Below are 21464 nucleotides of genomic sequence, written 5' to 3'. Positions count from 1 at the left end.
GTGATACAGTTTTCTCTGCTGCAGAGCTCAGAATGCTGAGCTCTGTATAACCCCGCCCTCATCACTGATATGCAGCAATTTTTGTACATTGTATATGGACAGAAAGCTGCCAATCAGTGGAGGAAGCCGGGACTAGACCAGGAGGCACAAGACACTTAAGGTACCGTCACATTAAGCGACGCTGCAGCGATATCGACAACGATGCCGATCGCTGCAGCGTCGCTGTGTGGTCGCTGGAGAGCTGTCCGGCTGTCCAGCTCTCCAGCGACCAACGATGCCGAAGTCCCCGGGTAACCAGGGTAAATATCGGGTTACTAAGCGCAGGGCCGCGCTTAGTAACCCGATGTTTACCCTGGTTGCCATTGTAAATGTAAAAAAAAAAACACTACATACTCACATTCTGATGTCCGTCAGGTCCCTGGCCGTCTGCTTCCCGCACTGACTGTGAGCGCCGGCCGTAAAGTAAAAGCAGAGCACAGCGGTGACGTCACCGCTGTGCTGTGCTTCACGGCCGGCACTGACACAGTCAGTGCGGGAAGCTGACGGCGAGGGACATGACAGTCACCGGATGGTGAGTATGTAGTGTTTTTGTTTTTTTACATTTACAATGGTAACCAGGGTAAATATCGGGTTACTAAGCGCGGCCCTGCGCTTAGTAACCCGATATTTACCCTGGTTACCATTGTAAAACATTGCTGGCATCATTGCTTTTGCTGTCAAACACGACGATACACGCCGATCTGACGACCAAATAAAGTTCTGGACTTTCAGCAACGACCAGCGATATCACAGCGGGATCCAGATCGCTGCTGCGTGTCAAACACAACGATATCGCTATCCAGGACGCTGCAACGTCACGGATCGCTGTCGTTATCGTTGCAAAGTCGTTTAGTGTGAAGGTACCTTTAGTCCTCTAGTGATAATCTCCTGCTGATAAGACACCAATTGTATTGAAATAGCAAAGACAACCAGGTAAGTGAGGCATCACCGGTCCCCTCATGCCCACTAGTTGAGATAATGACCAATTCCACCTTGGTCACATTCATTCTGGTAATGAGCTACAGGGAGGACATCCATGTATTAAATTGAGATAGCGCTTGTCATACTTACAAACCAGTTTACATATTTAACCCGCCACAACATGCGCCACACATGTACTGTGCATGTCTTGTTTCTGCCTTTGATGTGGGCCGGCGCTGAGCCCACATCTTGTCCAACACATGTCAGCTGTTTAGAATGGCTGACATGTGCCCCTAACAGTGGCGGGTGGAATCGCGATGCACCCGTAGCTGTTAACCTGTTAAATGTGGCTGTCAATCTCTGACAACCGCATTTAAAGTGATCATGCCGGAAACGTGTCACTAATCCCACTCGTGTCACATGACTGCGGGACGCCGATGGGTTGGCATGACAACTCAGGGTCTGCAGCAGACCCCTGTGGTTGTCATTAATAATAATAATAATAATAATCTTTATTTTTATATAGCGCTAACATATTCCGCAGCACTTTGCAGGTTGCACACATTATCATCGCTGTCCCCGATGGGGCTCACAATCTAAATTCCCTATCAGTATGTCTTTGTCATTGCCAGATTACTATGAGCGTCACCCAGCGCTCATAGCAAGTGAGACTATTGGAGCATGCAAAAAGTAAAAAAAAAAAGATTTTTAAAAATATTTAAAAAGTTAAAAAATATTTAAACGTTAAAATCACCCTACATTCGTCCCATTTAAAAAAAAAAAAACACAATGAAATAAAATATAAAAAATACACATATTTGGTATTGCCACTTTCAGAATCACCCGATATATCAAGCTATAAAAATAATTAATCCAATCGGTAACCGGCATAGCGAGAAAAAAAAAGTTAAATCTCCAGAATTCTATTTTTTGGTCGCTGCAACATTGCATTAAAATGCAATAGCAGATGATCAAAAGATCGTATACACAGAAAAATGGTATCATTAAAAACATCAGCTCAGCACACAATAAATAAGCTCTCACCCAACCCTAGATCACAAAAAATGGAGGCGCTATACAAGTTCTCAGAAAATGCCCCAATTTTTATTTTTTTTTTACAAACTCTGAATTTCTTTTTCACCACTTAAATAAAAAAGAAGAACCTATGAACTCATAATGACCTGAAGAATCATAATGGCCTGTCAGTTATAGCATTTGGTGAACATGGTAAAAAAAAAAACAAAGCAAAAGATAAGTTGTGGAATTGCATTTTTTTGCAATTTTACTGCACTTTGAATTTTTTTCCCATTTTCCAGTACACAATATGGTAAAAGCAATGGTGTCGTTCAAAAGAACAACTTGTCCTGCAAAAAAAAAACATGGCCATATTGATGGAAAAATAAAAAAGTTATGGCTCTGTGAAGAAGTGGAGTGAAAAAACAAAAACGCAAAACCCGAAAAAGGGCTGCAGCATGAAGAGGTTAAGAGACAACATCTTTTCAAATGGCCCTCTCATTCATAAAATAATCAGGGGTCACACAAGGAACAATCAGTTCACTAACACTGCAGTGAGGGAAACCCAGATAGGCATCCCTTTGTCTATTTCATCCATATGCACCATAGGGCAGAGAAAGGCTGTCAAAACTACATTTTTAATCACAAACTTACACTCTGCATAAGAACTAACTTTCCCTCCCTGAATAAAAGGGGCTCAGCTAAGCTTGTCTGACAACACCTTGGCTGAAAGTTTACAACAGCAATCAGCAGAATTGTGAATGCAGCTCGGGACTAAGAACTGTGCAGAATTGTGAATGCAGCTCTGGACTAAGAACTGAGCAGAATTGTGAATGCAGCTCTGGAGTAAGAACTGTGCAAGGTACCGTATGTACTATGATATTTAACAAGGCGCTCAACATTTTATTCTAACTCTAATGCAAAACCTATAAAATGGTGATCAAAGGTATAAGTAATATGGTAAGTGTCTGAGATTGATGAAACTCATAATACAAAATGACAAAGCAGGTATAAAGCCCCTCCCATACACATTAGACAGCCATCGGACAAACCTCATACAAAGGATCGCTTAGCCGAGCAGTCACATGTTCTGCGGCCAAAATCATCTGGCAAGGGCTTATCTCCCAAAGGATTAAAGGATCAGCTGTTGGAAATTGAACAGGCCAGGTTTGTCGGAGGAGAGTTGGGAGCCCTCCTATATATTCGATAACGGCGTGTTCAGACGACGCTAGACTAATTTGTATGGGGGCCTTACGTCAAGGGGAAACAAACTAGGGAGTTATTTATTTAGGAGATGTATTGTAGATCAGACCTATAAAGTGTAAGGGGATTAAGGACATTACATACGCAAGTACAGACTGCACTGGTCACACTGACCAAAATATATTCTCTAGCACAATAAACGCGTGCCATAAACCGTCCATGAGGGAATGAGGAAGTGATGAGGAGCACGTCAGGCTTGTGGCAGGTGACATGTAATAGGCGGCTGATGACAGTGGACAAGCCGTCATTCCATCCAGGATTGTGCTCGTTCCAGAGGGAACACTACAGCCCAGCTCCGGCCTATCCGCAGCCCTGTCATGGGAGTGTGGGATTAACATTCTTTCTTCAGAGCAGTTCCTGCCTGAGGATTACATTTCACCCTCTTCTTATCCATCCAGAGGACACATCTCAAGAAAGGGTTATTCATTTAAGGAGCAGACGTCCACATCCATCACTGGGTTTTAGAAATTAAGAAGATATTTATTACTGGCTGATTCTGATTATTGAACCAAAACGAGATTCTTCTGATTGATAACCGAAATAATGGGGCGACTTGTGCCATATCTTTACAGATGGTGGATGCATCAGTAATGCAATGTTTTAAGGGTTTTGCAATGAGATTAAGCAAGTAATTGATTGGAGTAAACAATGCGGGCACTAGTTATCTATATGGAAATGCATGGTAATGACAAGCTTGGCATTGGCTGGCAGATTCCTCAACAGATGCACATAGGCATCAAAGCCCCAGTAGCTGCTTTATTAATGCTGGCCCTAGATACAGCAAAGCGGAGTTTGTCATTTAGGCCGGGGTTACACTTGCGTGTGCAATGTGAGAAATTTGCATCAATACACATCACTGCCGCCGACACTCAGGACCGGAGAGTGCGTCTGCATGTATTTCTATGCAACCGCATGCTCCAGTCCTGAGTTGTTCGCATTGCACACGCAAGTGTGACCCCCGGCCTTAGAACAAGTCATACATAGGCAACTGTAACTCTCAAATCACTAATTTAGCTTTGTTACATCCGAAAGAGAACATTTGGGGACCTATTGGCCCCTTTGTCAAGTAAAGTCTATTTACTTGATGCCGGGGGGCCTACAGGTCCCTGAAACGCGTTGTTTTTATTGGAAGTTTTAATAGACTACACTAACTACTCTTGCCACAGTGGACTTAATTTGCCTGAATAAACATTAAAGGGGATACACCTTTTCCCTGCAGATCAGTCCTCTACTGACAACATGAGTGACTTATCCCAAAAATAGGACAATTGTATAACCCATTGAGCTAGCCAAGAACATATCCATTACTGAAATATATGAAAGTAGAAAATCTGCTACTCTGATACCATAAATCTATAATATGACATATTATGACTCAGCAAATGATAAAGGAAAATTAGCTGAGCAATTTGATATAGTTTTGCAATAAAACGTTCAATGTAACTTGTGATTTTTAATGTCTACTCATCCTTAGCTTAGGAGTCCAGTGGGAGGTCCCAATCAGTGAGTGACAGTTATCTCTGTATACACAGTTCTACAAAGAAGGCTGAAAATCGCTAATAAGCCCGCCCAAGGGATGTCTAAATCCAGAATGAACAGGGATCCAAATTAATTAATTAATTAAAATATTTTCCCACAAACCTTTAAACCAATCTGCTCAACTTCTGCTCAGACGACTGCGACAGGTTCCAATTAAAAGGAATCTGTCACCAGGTTTTTACTACCTAATCTGAGAGCAGCATACTGTGGGGAAAAAAACCCTGATTGCAGTGATCTATCACTTAGTTTACTGGGTGCAGCAGTTGTGACACAATCAGAGTATTTTAGGTGTAGCAAATAGCAGAGCTCAGAAATCTAACCCCGCCTACACCACAGTTCTCTATGTACATTGTCTATTGACAATGAGCTGCTTATCACAGGAGGAGGTGTGGTTGGACCACTTGTCACAAGACAGCTAGTAGGGAGTGATAATCTCTTGGCCATAAAACCTTCATTGTATAGAAACAACAGCACATAGCCTAATAAGTGACACATCCCTGAAATCTGTGTCTCGGCTGCTACCACATGCTGTTCTCAGATTATACTGCAAAAACCTGCTGACAGACTCCCTTTAAAATACTAATTAGACTTTTTAGTTGGGAGATATATTATAAAAATAGATGACGTTAGTTAAATACAGTAGAACACTCTAGAATCGTAGGTCCAAATGGCAGTGACACAGTATTTGGCGTCCAGTATGTACCAATATAAAATATAGCGATATGTGTTTGCATGAAATGTTAGATTCAATATTAGCAAAAGCCAAGGCAGCTCGTCGGCCAGACACATAATGCACAAAATAGAATGTAACCAAAGGGGTTATAGGGATGACAAGTTTCATTAAGATCTGAACTTTTCTTTTCCAAAAGCTGCGGCTGATCCAAATGATAGATTATACTCTGAATGCTCTGATGAATCCTAATCAAAGCATTCACTCCAGACATCATTTAGCTGCTCCTGGCAGGCACCACAGTCTTTTTTGGCAATGCCCTGTCTTCAATATTTAGTTTGTCTTGAAACGAGGCGATCACTAATATGTGTTAGGGAATAGAAACAACAGCACTAGATGGGCACAGACTAACCAGATAACTAGAAGCCATCTTCATGGCGGTCACCCGGGGGTATAGCCACATACAGAAGACTACCATAACCTAAAACAAGCATACAGTTGTGCTCAAAAGTTTACATACCCCAGCAAAATTTTCGCTTTCTTGGCCTTTTTTCAGAGAATATGGGGAGATCTCTGGGGAGATCTCAAGCATGCAGTTCATGCTAGACAGCCCAGGAATTTACAGGACTGGAGGCTTTTTGCCAAGAAGAGTGGGCAGCTTTACCATCTGAGAGAATAAAGAACCTCATCCACAACTACCACAAAAGACTTCAAGCTGTCATTGATGTTAGAGGGGGCAATACACGGTATTAAGAAATGGGGTATGTGAACTTTTGATCAGGGTCATTTGGATGTTTTGGGTTGTCATTATGATTTAAAAAGAGAAAACACAGTAGTTTAACAATAAATGGCTTCACCCAACCACAAGAAAGCAAAAATTCTTCCGGGATATGTAAATTTTTGACGACAACTTTATTCCTGACATCAAACCTCAATGCATTTTACAGCATTTCATAGTACAGCCTATCAGCTGATTGCTACCGGTCCAGCTCCTGGCGTCCATATCAAATAGCAGATTTTGCTGGATGAAATCCCTATGACGTCCATGTAACCTAACGTGGCAGACGAAGATTTATTATCTTTAAGAGACAACCCATTTAACCTGACGCATTGGATCTCCCCCCTCCAAACTTATACATCACTGGTGATTAACATTCAACACCCCAATCAACAAAAAAAGATAAACATACAAAATGCCAGTTTTTGCCCTTATTTTATTTCCACTGTCCTTATAAAATTTTTATTTTACTTATTATTATTTTTTTTTTATTTTTATTTTTTTAACTCTGCCACATAAATCCAGAGAAATGGGCCTTTTTATTTAGTGCCACCTTTTATAGTCTTTACATGCAGATGTTGGTCATAAAGATACACCCCTTATCCAGAATAAATGTTTAGTGGAAATCCTCTGTGCTGCTGAATGATTGAGGAGTCATCATCATAAGTCCATATGTGGTTTAATAATAAATTGTGACTTTATTCTACAGGAAAGATATATATCTTGGTACCATGTTAGCCAGTGGATAGAAAAATATTTAGAATTGAGAGTCCTCAGTGGTTGATACATTTTAATGGCTAACTGATGAAGAGACCTGAGTAGTCTCGAAAGCTTGCAATTTGTTACCATCTTTTCAGTTAGCCATTAAAAGGTATCAACCACTGAGGACTCTCAATTCTAAAGATTTGGCTTTATTCTACGTGTTCAAAGTTGCAAGAAGTTCTAAGAGTCTTCTAGGTTACCCGTGGATCTGCAGCAGCTGTAAAATACTACAAATGCAAAAGAAGTCTAATCAGGTTAGCACAATTTATAACCTATACCCCTATTTTATATGGATAAAATACTATTGCCCTGTATTATCTCCCCAGCTTTTTAATGATACACTCCCACAGATCCTGTGAGCTACTCTCCCTTGGTAAAAACCATAAAACTAGCACTAAATTAAAATGCTCATATCTCTGGAACCAAATGGATAATTAAAAAAAGCAGAATAATTGGGAGCAGTGGGAATAAAATAAGAACAAAAACTGGCCACTTTTGACTGTGATTCTTTAAATGTCTTTGCCCACTTAGACATGTATAGTAGATCTATCTGGAGTACAGTGGTCCATTGCCCCTTGTTCAACACATGACTGGAGATGGTGAGCCAAACCTACGACTCCTCAATTTTCCTGACTTCCCAGTACTGGTCGCTGCTGAGCATGTACATAAAGTGCAGCACAGATTCATCTCATCTACGACTCCACAGCACTGGTCACTACTGAGCATGTACATAAAGTGCAGCACAGATTCATCTCATCTACGACTCCACAGCACTGGTCATTACTGAGCATGTACATAAAGTGTAGCACAGATTCATCTCATCTACGACTCCACAGCACTGGTCACTACTGAGCATGTACATAAAGTGCAGCACAGATTCATCTCATCTACGACTCCACAGCACTGGTCATTACTGAGCATGTACATAAAGTGCAGCACAGATTCATCTCATCTACAACTCCACAGCACTGGTCACTACTGAGCATGTACATAAAGTGCAGCACAGATTCATCTCATCTACGACTCCACAGCACTGGTCACTACTGAGCATGTACATAAAGTGCAGCACAGATTCATCTCATCTACGACTCCACAGCACTGGTCACTACTGAGCATGTACATAAAGTGCAGCACAGATTCATCTCATCTACGACTCCACAGCACTGGTCACTACTGAGCATGTACATAAAGTGCAGCACAGATTCATCTAATCTATGACTCCACAGCACTGGTCACTACTGAGCATGTACATAAAGTGCAGCACAGATTCATCTCATCTACAACTCCACAGCACTGGTCACTACTGAGCATGTACATAAAGTGCAGCACAGATTCATCTCATCTACGACTCCACAGCACTGGTCACTACTGAGCATGTACATAAAGTGCAGCACAGATTCATCTCATCTACGACTCCACAGCACTGGTCACTACTGAGCATGTACATAAAGTGCAGCACAGATTCATCTTATCTACAACTCCACAGCACTGGTCACTACTGAGCATGTACATAAAGTGCAGCACAGATTCATCTCATCTACGACTCCACAGCACTGGTCACTACTGAGCATGTACATAAAGTGCAGCACAGATTCATCTCATCTACGACTCCACAGCACTGGTCATTACTGAGCATGTACATAAAGTGCAGCACAGATTCATCTCATCTACAACTCCACAGCACTGGTCACTACTGAGCATGTACATAAAGTGCAGCACAGATTCATCTCATCTACGACTCCACAGCACTGGTCACTACTGAGCATGTACATAAAGTGCAGCACAGATTCATCTCATCTACGACTCCACAGCACTGGTCACTACTGAGCATGTACATAAAGTGCAGCACAGATTCATCTTATCTACAACTCCACAGCACTGGTCACTACTGAGCATGTACATAAAGTGCAGCACAGATTCATCTCATCTACGACGCCACAGCACTGGTCACTACTGAGCATGTACATAAAGTGCAGCACAGATTCATCTCATCTACGACTGCACAGCACTTGTCACTACTAAGCATGTACATAAAGTGCAGCACAGATTCATCTCATCTACGACTCCACAGCACTGGTCACTACAGAGCATGTACATAAAGTGCAGCACAGATTCATCTCATCTACGACTCCACAGCACTGGTCACTACTGAGCATGTACATAAAATGCAGCATAGATTCATCTAATCTATGACTCCACAGCACTGGTCACTACTGAGCATGTACATAAAGTGCAGCACAGATTCATCTCATCTACAACTCCACAGCACTGGTCACTAATGAGCATGTACATAAAGTGCAGCACAGATTCATCTCATCTACGACTCCACAGCACTGGTCACTACTGAGCATGTACATAAAGTGCAGCACAGATTCATCTCATCTACGACTCCACAGCACTGGTCACTACTGAGCATGTACATAAAGTGCAGCACAGATTCATCTTATCTACAACTCCACAGCACTGGTCACTACTGAGCATGTACATAAAGTGCAGCACAGATTCATCTCATCTACGACGCCACAGCACTGGTCACTACTGAGCATGTACATAAAGTGCAGCACAGATTCATCTCATCTACGACTGCACAGCACTTGTCACTACTAAGCATGTACATAAAGTGCAGCACAGATTCATCTCATCTACGACTCCACAGCACTGGTCACTACAGAGCATGTACATAAAGTGCAGCACAGATTCATCTCATCTACGACTCCACAGCACTGGTCACTACTGAGCATGTACATAAAATGCAGCATAGATTCATCTAATCTATGACTCCACAGCACTGGTCACTACTGAGCATGTACATAAAGTGCAGCACAGATTCATCTCATCTACAACTCCACAGCACTGGTCACTACTGAGCATGTACATAAAGTGCAGCACAGATTCATCTCATCTACGACTCCACAGTCCTGGTCACTACTGAGCATGTACATAAAGTGCAGCACAGATTCATCTCATCTATTACTCCACAGCACTGGTCACTACTGAGCATGTACAAAAAGTGCAGCACAGATTAATCTCATCTACGACTCCACAGCACTGGTCACTATTGAGCATGTACATAAAGTGCAGCACAGATTCATCTCTACTAAAAGCCGAGCTCCTTACATCAGGAACAGAACAGACATTTATAGGACATTTCATAACTTCCCCAAATTATTCTGAAAACATTTACAGCATATCCTGGCATTCTACTACTGTACCCAATTTATTATACTGTATATTGTCAGAGTCAGTCCATTTTATACTGACTTCGACTCCACCAAAATGAACACTGATTCCAACTTCACAGCCCTGGTTCTATATGCCGAGGCAGCCTTCTTTATAGACACATATTTGTCATAAGTGTATAAGGGGAACAGTCACTATAAAGAGCCTTCTTAGATTATACTGTTCGTTTGGTAGGAATTTATGGTCACCAAAAATTTAATCCAGTAAAACTGGTGTAGTTGTTCGCTTTGTAGCCATGATACACCAGCCGAATTCTGCATGTTCTCCTCTTGTTCGTGGATTATTTATGGAGGTATATGTGCAGTGATCCAAAAAAACTAATCAAACATGTGTTTTGATTGACTACACACAACTAATTGAAGGCCAGTAGATGTGATATGCTACTACATAAACATACAGAATAAATCTAGACTCCTTAGTACAATGATCCAAGAATCTACTAAACTGTACATACAGTAGCTGCTAGAGAGGTGACTTAACCAACAGAGGTTCAACCAGCAATCAAAAAGAGAGCTTTGAGACTGCCAGAGGATAATGATCAAATTCACTTTGCGAAAATTATGGAGGAACAAAGGTGCCATGTCACTCTGAACATGGGTAACGAGAAGAGGACTTCATAGCTTGGCAAAGAATCTGACAAACCAATGACAAGTTTCATTCAACCTTTCACCCCAAGATATATGAGTTGAGAAGACACGAACATATTTTAGATTAATCATTGTCTTCCTCGATGTCCAAACTCACGATCATCCAATCGTAAGAAAAACATGGAGGACAAAAAGTGCTGCTGACATTCAGAAATGGTATATCATACAGGTAACTTTATTAAGAGTACAACGGCTCTGGGTTTCAATGCTAAACCTGTGCCTTCTGTAAAATCATTGTCATGGTTCCACCACTCAGTGTGTCTGGAATGCAGTTACTGACAACTCAGTTGTCCAATCTGGTACAGTGGCGTGCTGAAGTGGCCAGTACTTTGATTGACAGCTCAGCCATACAATCTGGTACAGGGGTATGCTGAGCTGTCAGTGTGTTGATTGACAGCTCGACTATCCTATCTGAGACTGAGAGGCGTCAGCTGTCTCCAAGTGTTCATTATCACAGGTGATTGCCTTGCTATTTAAATGAGCTGTGTCTCCCAGACCTCTGTCAGATGTACATTCAGCTGGTGAGGTTTGTTTCCTCTGTGCCTCAAGTTCTATATGTTGATATTTTGTTGCCTGACTTTAGACCTCATTCTGACCATCCATTTGTTTAACCCCTTCTGCTCGGATTTGCTATTTTCCTGGTATTCTGACCTTGGAACGTTACCTGACTACGCTTTAGTCTCTTCCTTCTGTTTATGACGTACCCTCCTGGCTTCTAACATTGGACTGCCTGACTATTCTGACTCACAGATTGACCGTGAGAAGTGACTAGCGTTACACTCAGAATCAGTTGTTGACACCGGATTTCGATAAAACCGGTGATCATGGCATTTCATCATAGTTATGCAAGAGGAAGCTTACAGGTAAACAAATTAAAAAGAAAATATCATTATGGATAGTTAAAGTGGAACTAAATATATCACTAATGGTCCATAAAAAAGTTAATCTAGTATAAATTGGCAAAAATGCATTTCTATAGGCATATTGCAGCCACCTATACCAGCCTGCCCAACTATGAACCCAATCACTTGAGCTGCATATTTAGGCAATCAGACCTGAAGTTGTGGCAAGTTTTACACCCATATTACGCTTGTATAAAATTTGAATAAACTTAACATTATGGTATGAAAATGAGATGGACTGGTGTCATTAATACATTAACAACCATTCTTGGTAATGATACTTAGAAACTCAAAGGAGTTGCCCCAAGATGGAAAATGGTGGCAAATTGCCAAGGAACAATCTATCTTGAAACAACCCCCACTAATGTTACTTTGAGATATAGAGAAGTCAATTAATATAATATAGGAAGCATGTACAGTATTTAAAAAGTGAATACACCAATGTAATGTAATAATGTATTAACATTAGTGGTAATATAATAATATCTGTGATTATTTCAGTATTGAGGCTCATTCAGATGTCTGTGCAAATCGGTCCGAGACTGGACGGCAATGCACAGACTGGCCGGCGGCTCTCCCAAACTTAATGGAACAGTGTCATAGAAATACCTGAAGCTGTCATGCTTGGGATGGGAGACCCGCCACCGTGCATTAGTGGTCTGATCTCGAATAAGTCTTAAAACAAACATTATAGATCACTGAGAAAAAAAATCAAGTTATCTCCATCGATAAGATAGGGCATAACATGCCAATCGCTGGCAGGCCAACTGGTGAGACCTCAAATGATCCTAATTATTGGGGCTCTGGAACCCTAGAACGTGGCACTGCAGTGAATGGGACAGAAGTGTGCATGCTCTGCCTTTGCTCTATTCATTTTCAATGGGACTGCTGGAAAAAGCAGACAGCTGTACTCGTCAGTCCCATATACAATGAATGGAGCAGAGGCCAAGTATGCACACCTCCTCTCCATTAAGGACAGATTTGCAGTTCCCCATTTTCAAGATTCCAGAGCCCCGATCTGAGGATCACTGTGGGTGATCGGGCAGTGGTCAGACCCCCAGCAAACAGCATATCATCCCCTATCCAATCTTAAACTCTGCTATAAAAAAATTATTTAATGGTGGAACACACTATTATTTGAAACTATCAAATTATCTTATTAAACCACAGTGACTACTGAAATTTAGGAGTAGTCCAGATTACAATCACAGTTTGCAGATGGACCGATACAGTGCACCAGAACTTGACATTAGAAAATGCGACACGATTTTGAAAATTGTGTCTGATAGTAACATTGCAAGAAAAAAAAAAAAAGAATCAACCGTGACGAGTCAATCTATAACATACAGATGAGGATACTTGTACAGTGGATTTTTGTACCAGCACGTTATATGATACAGGATATAATATTTCAGGTTTAAATTTTCCCCTAAAGTTAAAATTTACAAAAATTATTTCTTGAAAAGACAGCACAACAGTACAACATAAACTGATATTACCTGCTGCCACTTTGGAATCGGGCATCACATTAGTTTTAAAATTGTACAGCTAATAAAGAAATGTACTAAGGAAGGGAATATATTACTTACACAGTTTCATCATTCTTAAATTCCAGTTCACCATACGTGTCTTCAAAATCTTCTCCGCCACCTTTTGCAGTGCCTTCAACTGTCCTAAAAGGGACAATGACAGTGCCCCGGGCTCCTGATGTCCTGAGAACTTTAACTTCCATCACCCCAATGCTTTCGCTAACACGTATAATGTCACATTCAAATGTAAAAATCCCGGCATGATCATCGTCCAATATGGTAACGGAGGCCACATAAGGAGAGACCAAAACTGCTTTTGGGTAGCTAAAAGTATTCGGTTCCACTGGCTCTGGAGCATCAGTTATTCGTATGTTACTGAGTCTCACAAAAAAATGTTCATCTTCTTCAAAGATGTCATCATCAATAATTCCAACAGAAAACTCCTTTTGGGTTTCTCCAGATTTGAAGACTATGGTCCCTTCTGTGAACTCATAGTCAGCTCCTGCATTTGCAGAACCATCTTCAGTTTTATAGTCCACCAGCAAGGTCTTGGAGATATCGCCACCTTTTCTAACAACGGTCAACAAGACAGCACCACAATTTTCAAGGCATTGATAGGAGCATGGATCAAAATAGATCTTCGATACAAACTCTTCAGATTCATCCAAGCATATGTCCTGCAAGCTGGTGCATCTTTTTGACTGCTCAGCAGCATGCTTCTTCAGAATGTTACCTGCTCCGGTCATCATCCTGGTGGCTTGTATTCGGTAAAATGCTCTGCTCTTCTGTTGATGTGACAAGGCATAATAGTTAGCCATTTCTACTAACTGATCTAAATCCTTCTCAGGGTGTTTTTGCTTTAAATCCTTAAGGATTCTTATCATGTCCCGACGAGATTCATCTACTTCTTTTCCGTCCATGTTTAATAGATTTCCATCTAGAAAATGAGAATTCATGACTTTGCCATCCATTTCAATCCCTTTTGGGTGCTCTGCCTCAGTCTCAATCATAATTCCTCTATGCTTGTCAGTCCGATACTTTTTGTGCATATATTTGTAGAAGAGGAGACGTCGGTCTGCCACCCAAGCAAGAACAACACATACAGGAAAAAAGAACAATGTGAGCAAACCTTCCCAAACTTGCACCACTCCAGGAGAGAACACAGCGAGGATCATATATAACCATATGTATGCAAAGATGCTCCAAGCTGCGGTAACAAAAAATACTCTAAGATGTTTGATCTTTCGAACTTCACCATCAGGTATGACATACACACAAATTGCAATAATGATAAACATGTTAAATGCTGCACTTCCAACAATGGTTGATGGACCAAGATCTCCAGCAATAAAATTATGACCACACACCTCAATCAACGACAAAAGAATTTCAGGGGCAGAAGAGCCAAGTGCCATGAGGGTTAAATTGGAAACTGTTTCATTCCATACTCGAATAGTCGTTGTGGAGGTCTCACCATTGGGTTTTTTAATTATGATTTCCCGTTCTTGTGATGTTATGACCTCTATAGATGCCATAAAACGATCAGCAATGATGGACACACCAAGAAACATGTAGATCATTGCCACAAAGTACACTATAACTCTGGCAATTTTATCTCCCAGTGAAGGGTTCTCTGGGTACCATATTGGCAAAATAACACCTGCCTTACAGTCAAAGGAACCAGTGCAGGAATGGTTTTGTCTGTGTGAAGTGCTTGGAGGGTCTCCTGTAGAAACAGCATGAACCTGAAGACTTTGAAGAAGCAAGATCAAAGTAACAAGTCCAAAGTGAAGAAATGTCGATGCAAGAGGCTGCAACTTTAACCAAGCCATACATAAAGTTGATTTGGGAGCTATAATTTCAGGTAATCCTCTTTACAATTGCTTAGGAACCTACAAGAAAAGAAACAAACATAACATTAGGAGATGTTCATTCTTATTTCACTAGCAAGGCCAACTAGTGTAAATTTAAGTTCAAGTCAACACATTCAAAAACAATATCCATTATCAATGTCAAGGAAAAATTGCTACAGCCATGAATGCAATGTTACAAATGGATAATAAAGTTTACAAATGGATCAAGGACAAGCATAAGCAGAAGATGGTCATGGATGAATGCCAGCTGGCTAAAACTGAACTCAGACAAAACTGAAGTCCTTTTTATTCAAGGGTAGCGCTTAACAGCAAAATGCCAACCTTCAGCTCAAACACCTCTATCCTTTGGGAGACACAACCTTTCAAAGCTCAGACAAGGGATGCAATTTGGGGGAAATTACTGATGGAGATCTATTTCTGAAAACTGTTTGATGTTTGGTTTCTAAGTCTTTATTCTTCTACCTGACGAACATTGCCAAAATTAAACATCTTATTTCACCGGAAGACCTATCAACTTTGGTACATGACTTTATAACCTTATATGTAGGACTCATAGACAAAGCAATACACTGCCTTTTGTTAGTCTACAATGTTGCACCTAGGTGAACAACCAAATCAATTGTATTGTGCGCCCAAATACCACAAACCCTCTGCACAATGCAGAGGCTGCCCGAAAAATAGAGAATAAGGGTTCATTTACAGTGCCTTGCGAAAATATTCAGCCCCCTGGAACTTTTCAACCTTTTCCCACATATCATGCTTCAAACAAAGATACCAAATGTGAATTTTTGGTGAATCAACAACATGTGGAACACAATTGTGAAGTTGAACAAAATTTATTGGTTATTTTAAATTTTTGTCGAAATTCAAAAACTGAAAAGTGGGGCATGCAATATTATTCGGCCCCTTTAACTTAATACTTTGTTGCGCCACCTTTTGCTGCCATTACAGCTGCAAGTCGCTTGGGGTATGTCTCTATCAGTTTTGTACATCGAGAGACTGAAATTCTTGCCCATTCTTCCTTGGCAAACAGCTCGAGCTCAGTGAGGTTTGATGGAGATCGTTTGTGAACAGCAGTTTTCAGCTCTTTCCACAGATTCTCGATTGGATTGAGGTCTGGACTGTGACTTGGCCATTCTAACACATGGATACATTTATTTGTGAACCATTCCATTGTAGATTTTGCTTTATGTTTTGGGATCATTGTCTTGTTGGAAGACAAATCTCCGTCCCAGTCTCAGGTCTTTTGCAGACTCCAACAGGTTTTCTTCAAGAACAGTCCTGTATTTGGCTCCATCCATCTTCCCATCAATTTTAACCACCTTCCCTGTCCCTGCTGAAGAAAAGCAGACCCAAACCATGATGCTGCCACCACCATGTTGGACAGTGGGGATGGTGTGTTCAGGGTGATGAGCTGTGTTGCCTTTACGCCAAACATATTGTTTGGCATTGTTGCCATAAAATTCGATTTTGGTTTCATCTGACCAGAGAACCTTCTTCCACATGTTTGGCGTGTCTCCCAGGTGGCTTGTTGCAAACTTTAAATTACACTTTTTATGGATATCTTTGAGAAATGGCTTTCTTCTTGCCACTCTTCCATAAACGCCAGATTCGTGCAGTGTACAACTGATTGTTGTCCTATGGACAGACTGTTCCACCTCAGCTGTAGATCTCTGCAGTTCACCCAGAGTGATCATGGGCCTCTTGGCTCCATCTCTGATCAGTCTTCTCCTTGTTTGAGATGAAAGTTTAGAGGGATGGCCGGGTCTCGGTAGATTTGCAGTGGTATGATACTCCTTCCATTTCAATATGATCGCTTGCATAGTGCTCCTTGGGATGATTAAAGTTTTGGAAATCATTTTGTATCCAAATCCTGCTTTAAACTTCTCCACAACAGTATCAGACCTGCGTGTTGTGTTCCTTGGTCTTCATGATGCTCTCTATGCTTCAAACAGAACCCTGAGACTATCACAGAGCAGGTGCATTTATACGGAGACTTGATTACACACAGGTGGATTATATTTATCATCATTAGGCATTTAGGACCAAAATAGATCATTCAGTGATCCACAATGATCTTCTGGAGTGAGTTTGCTGCACTGAAAGTAAAGGGGCCGAATAATATTGCACACCCCACTTTTCAGTTTTTGAATTTCCACAAAAAATATTATTTTCCTCCATCTTTTAGCTCTATGTGACCAATCATTTAGCCCCATAAGCTGTTAAACGTACGGCCTCTCTGTTTCTGATGAAATCCTACCCTCTCGGGGTCAATGACAAGCAATTAATGCTACTAAGCAATTTAATTCAACTTCAATGAGCAGCATCTTCTACTCTGCACCCAGAGGCTTTGACAGTCAATTTTTGTAGCAATGGACAATACTATTGATTAGTTAACCAACTAATTGAATAAAGTATCTCAAGCAGCTACATTCCATTTCCCGAGCAGCCATTTTATACATCCAAACTATTCTGTAAGAACAGCAGGAGTGCATTGTTAACTAGCACTTAACTACTTATTACTTTATGGATGACTGTATAGAAAAATTATTTATGGTGCATTCACCACTAAAGGCAAACATGTTGAGAATAAAGCTACAAGATTAGTGAAAACATTTGTCTCTGGGAACAAAGTAATTGATCCAACTGGTCAACCCCTGTCCAAGAGCTCTTTAATGCCTCATACATCCGTGAATCATATACGTGTTCAGTCTGATATACCGAAACGCTTAGGTCCGCAACTTGTGCGTTTTCTTCCTACTTGCGTTGTCACTAGTACTATTATCTGTAGCTGTTAATCATCTTTTAGAAATGTTAAGTTTTACTTACCCGGTACTGCACTTTCCACGCTTGGTCCTCTAATGTTATAACTTAAAATAGTTACTGGGGACAAATCTATTGATGATATATCCATATACAAGACCCTCACCAATTAGCAGTTATTTCTTCCGGCGGTGGATGCAGCTGCGTACATTGGCCATGTTCAGGTACTGCACCTTATCTCTTAATCAAGTAAATTTGAGATCAGACACAGAATCTGAGTAGGGTCACAATATAAGGAGCCGCACCATTCCAGATTTGTACATTAATTCTAGCCGCTGCCGGAGCGAGGGTGTCGGGTGTGGTGAATGTCTAGTATTCTGTATAAAGGAGTTAGAGCATGCGAGAGAAAGGTGATAGGATGCTGCAGTACAGGAGTTTTTATAATCTACTGCTGTTTGAAGGGTGTTGTAACCCCCACCAATCTGATACTGATGACCTACCCTAACTATTAGGATTCATCTAAGAAACGATTCAGTCTATGCAATCCAAAAAGATCACCCATCTTGGGTAGTTTGGTGTGCAACTTGTAGCACAATAGGGCTCTACACAAACTTCCAAAACATGCTAAGCCAGTTGGATCATTATGAACCCAGCCAAACTGTGAGCGTATCTTAGAGAAATAAGACATTAATTCCCATTAGCCACCGATATGAGAGAGGACAATCTCTATGTCTCAGAATATGTAGATGCAAAATAGGTAGTGATGAGCGAATATACTCGATACTCGAGATTTCCCGAGCTTGCTCGGATGTCCTCAGAGTATTTTTTAGTGCTCGGAGATTTAGTTTTTCTTGCCGCAGTTGAATGATTTAAATCTGTTAGCCAGCATAAGTATATGTGGGGGTTGCCTGGTTGCTAGGGAATCCCCACATGTACTTATGCTGGCTAACAGATGTAAATCATTCAGCTGCGGCAAGAAAAACAATCTCCGAGCACTAAAAAATACTCGGAGGACACCCAAGTGTGCTCGGGAAATCTTGAGTAACGAGTATATTCGCTCATCACTAAAAATAAGCAAGATAAATAAATATGGATGAGCCTTGTGAAGTGTTGTTTCCATTTTTGTTCTTTCTTAATTTTGCTTTCTGTATGTCTTCTATGAAAGGTATATTCATTCCATCTACATAAATTCTTAACAACCTTGTGACAAGGAGGAGTTGTCTCATGCTAATATTGCCTCATTTTAAAGCTGTTGGCCCAACGATTCTTTGGCCAATCATTCGACCCACAACTATCTGCCATACGCAGGAGCGCTTGCTCAGCTGTGAGCTTGTGTTCTCTATGAGAAAGTTCATGAAAGTCATCTCTGCATCTAATCTCAGGGAGAACAAAGCGATCAGCAGTCCAAAATCAAACATACCCATTTGTCACCTTCCCCGACAATCGGCCAGCCAACAACCATATAAACATCAGAGTGTCTGTCGAACACGTCAACATTGGCAGGTTAGGATGACATTAGTCTAACGTGTATGGGGGCTTCAAGTCTATTGAATTGGAGATACAAGCTGCAGTTGGTTGCCTTATGGCTAGGGTAAAATAGGAGACCCAAGTCCTCATTGTTTTGGAATACAATGGAGGTCCAAGAAGTAGGACGGACATCAATCTAACAGTGATCACCAATTAGGGGAAAAATAATGATTTAGGTAGATGAGAGACAAGTCTCCATTGTTTTGGAACACAATGGGGGTCCAAGAAGTAGGACCGACATCAATCTAACAGTGATCACCAATTAGGGGAAAAATAATGATTTAGGTAGATGAGAGACAAGTCTCCATTGTTTTGGAACACAATGGGGGTCCAAGAAGTAGGACCGACATCAATCTAACAGTGATCACCAATCAAGGGAAAATTAATGATTTAGGAAAAATACCTTTAATTTCCTTCTCCCTCTCCATATAGGTTAAACTGGAAAACTGAAAACAGATTGGGGTCTTTATTGTTGTCCATGTGGCACAGGTTGTCAGCCATCTTATTTTTCTTACATAAGTCAATCTGTATTTCTGATTTGTGGTTTCCCAGGACTATTCCCAGATGAATTAATATACTTTGCAGATTTTGTAGTTCATTTAGCTCATCTTCAAAGCCCAGCACAATCTGGCAGATGACACTTTTAAGGAATGGTGGTGGCAAATCTATAATTCAAGTGTTCTTACAGTTTCCCTGACATCCTGCAAGACAGAAGAAGCAGACAGGGGATAATAGTGTAATTGCCTACATGAAAGAAGCCGAGCTGCCTACAACAAGCGGAAGTAGAAAGTAATTGTGATATACATAGAAAAATGAGAGAAATATATGACACAGGTATCATCATATGGAGTATTGTCACAAAGTGATGACCAAAATAATCATCAACTAAGGCAGCTTTGAAGTAAAGACTTATACAAAACAAAAATGTAACAAGATAGGAAAATAGATTTTCTTGAAATTCTAAAAATGACGGCTGAAAAATTTGGGTAATTAATAAATACTAGTTGGCCCGCACTAGTGGTTGTCGGGGGCGCAGGCAATTTCAGGAAAATCAAGCTGGTCAAATGTAAAATGTATTTAATGAGATGATGAACAGAGAGAGGCATGTGTGTCACTGACATATATATATATATATATATATATATATATATATACACACACTGTATATATGTTTTCATGAATATTTGAGCCCATGGATCTATTATATGTCCATTTGGCAAACCGGCGAGAATATCTCTCCATACGGATGTCACACGGATCCTTACATGCGAGACAATCGAATCCTCGCACTGCACACGGATGACATACGGACCACTGTTCATGGAACATTTCTGGGATTGTCGTCCGTGTAAAACGGACTGATTTTTGTATACGTTGTGTGTGGCTCCAGCCTAAAGGAGATCTCCCAACATTAAAGGGACTCTGTCACCTGAATTTGGAGGGAACAATTTTCAGTCATATGGGCGGGGTTTTCGGGTGTTTGATTCACCCTTTCCTTACCCGCTGGCTGCAATATTGGATTGAAGTTCATTCTCTGTCCTCCGTAGTACATGCCTGCACAAGGCAATCTTGCCTTACGCAGGCGTGCACTATGGAGGACAGAGAATGAACTTCAATCCAATATTGCAGCCAGCATGCAGCCAGCGGGTAAGGAAAGGGTGAATCAAACACCCGAAAACCCCGCCCATATGACTGAAAATTGTTCCCTCCAAATTCAGGTGACAGAGTCCCTTTAAACATAATGGTATTTTACTTACTGATCAGAAGGGGTCTGATTGTCAGGACCTTGCAAAAGAACTGGGGCAGCAGCATTTTTCCCCTCCACAGCAGCACTGCCATCTATCTGCAGTGTAGGGAAGTGCAACACAGCCCTATGTATGTGAACGGAGCAGCTCCCTGTACAGCAGTGCCACTATGACAGTAAAAATGATGAAGGAGAATTGACCCCATAACTGAGCGTATTTACACCATTGTATCATAATTGTGAATATCCCTT

General features: G+C 41.0%; 1 protein-coding gene across 6 annotated transcripts in view; it reads right to left on the bottom strand.

Moving 5' to 3' along the window:
• The window catches only part of SLC8A3 (solute carrier family 8 member A3), a 403213-nt gene that overhangs the window by 247518 nt on the left and 134231 nt on the right, over positions 1 to 21464 (bottom strand). For 5 of the 6 annotated variants that reach the window (XM_077262339.1, XM_077262313.1, XM_077262346.1 and 2 more), the window contains exons 2-3: positions 19872 to 20169; positions 13365 to 15196 (exon numbers count right to left, since the gene is read on the bottom strand). In XM_077262339.1, coding sequence (XP_077118454.1) covers positions 13365 to 15136 — 1772 coding nt within the window. In that variant the 5' untranslated portion in view covers positions 15137 to 15196; positions 19872 to 20169. The remainder of the gene's footprint in view (positions 1 to 13364; positions 15197 to 19871; positions 20170 to 21464) is intronic. The other variant, XM_077262323.1, reaches the window with a different exon arrangement.

This window comes from Ranitomeya variabilis, chromosome 1 (assembly GCF_051348905.1).
Source record: "Ranitomeya variabilis isolate aRanVar5 chromosome 1, aRanVar5.hap1, whole genome shotgun sequence".
Lineage (NCBI taxonomy): Eukaryota > Metazoa > Chordata > Amphibia > Anura > Dendrobatidae > Ranitomeya > Ranitomeya variabilis.
This window is presented reverse-complemented; position numbering and strand designations above follow the sequence as displayed.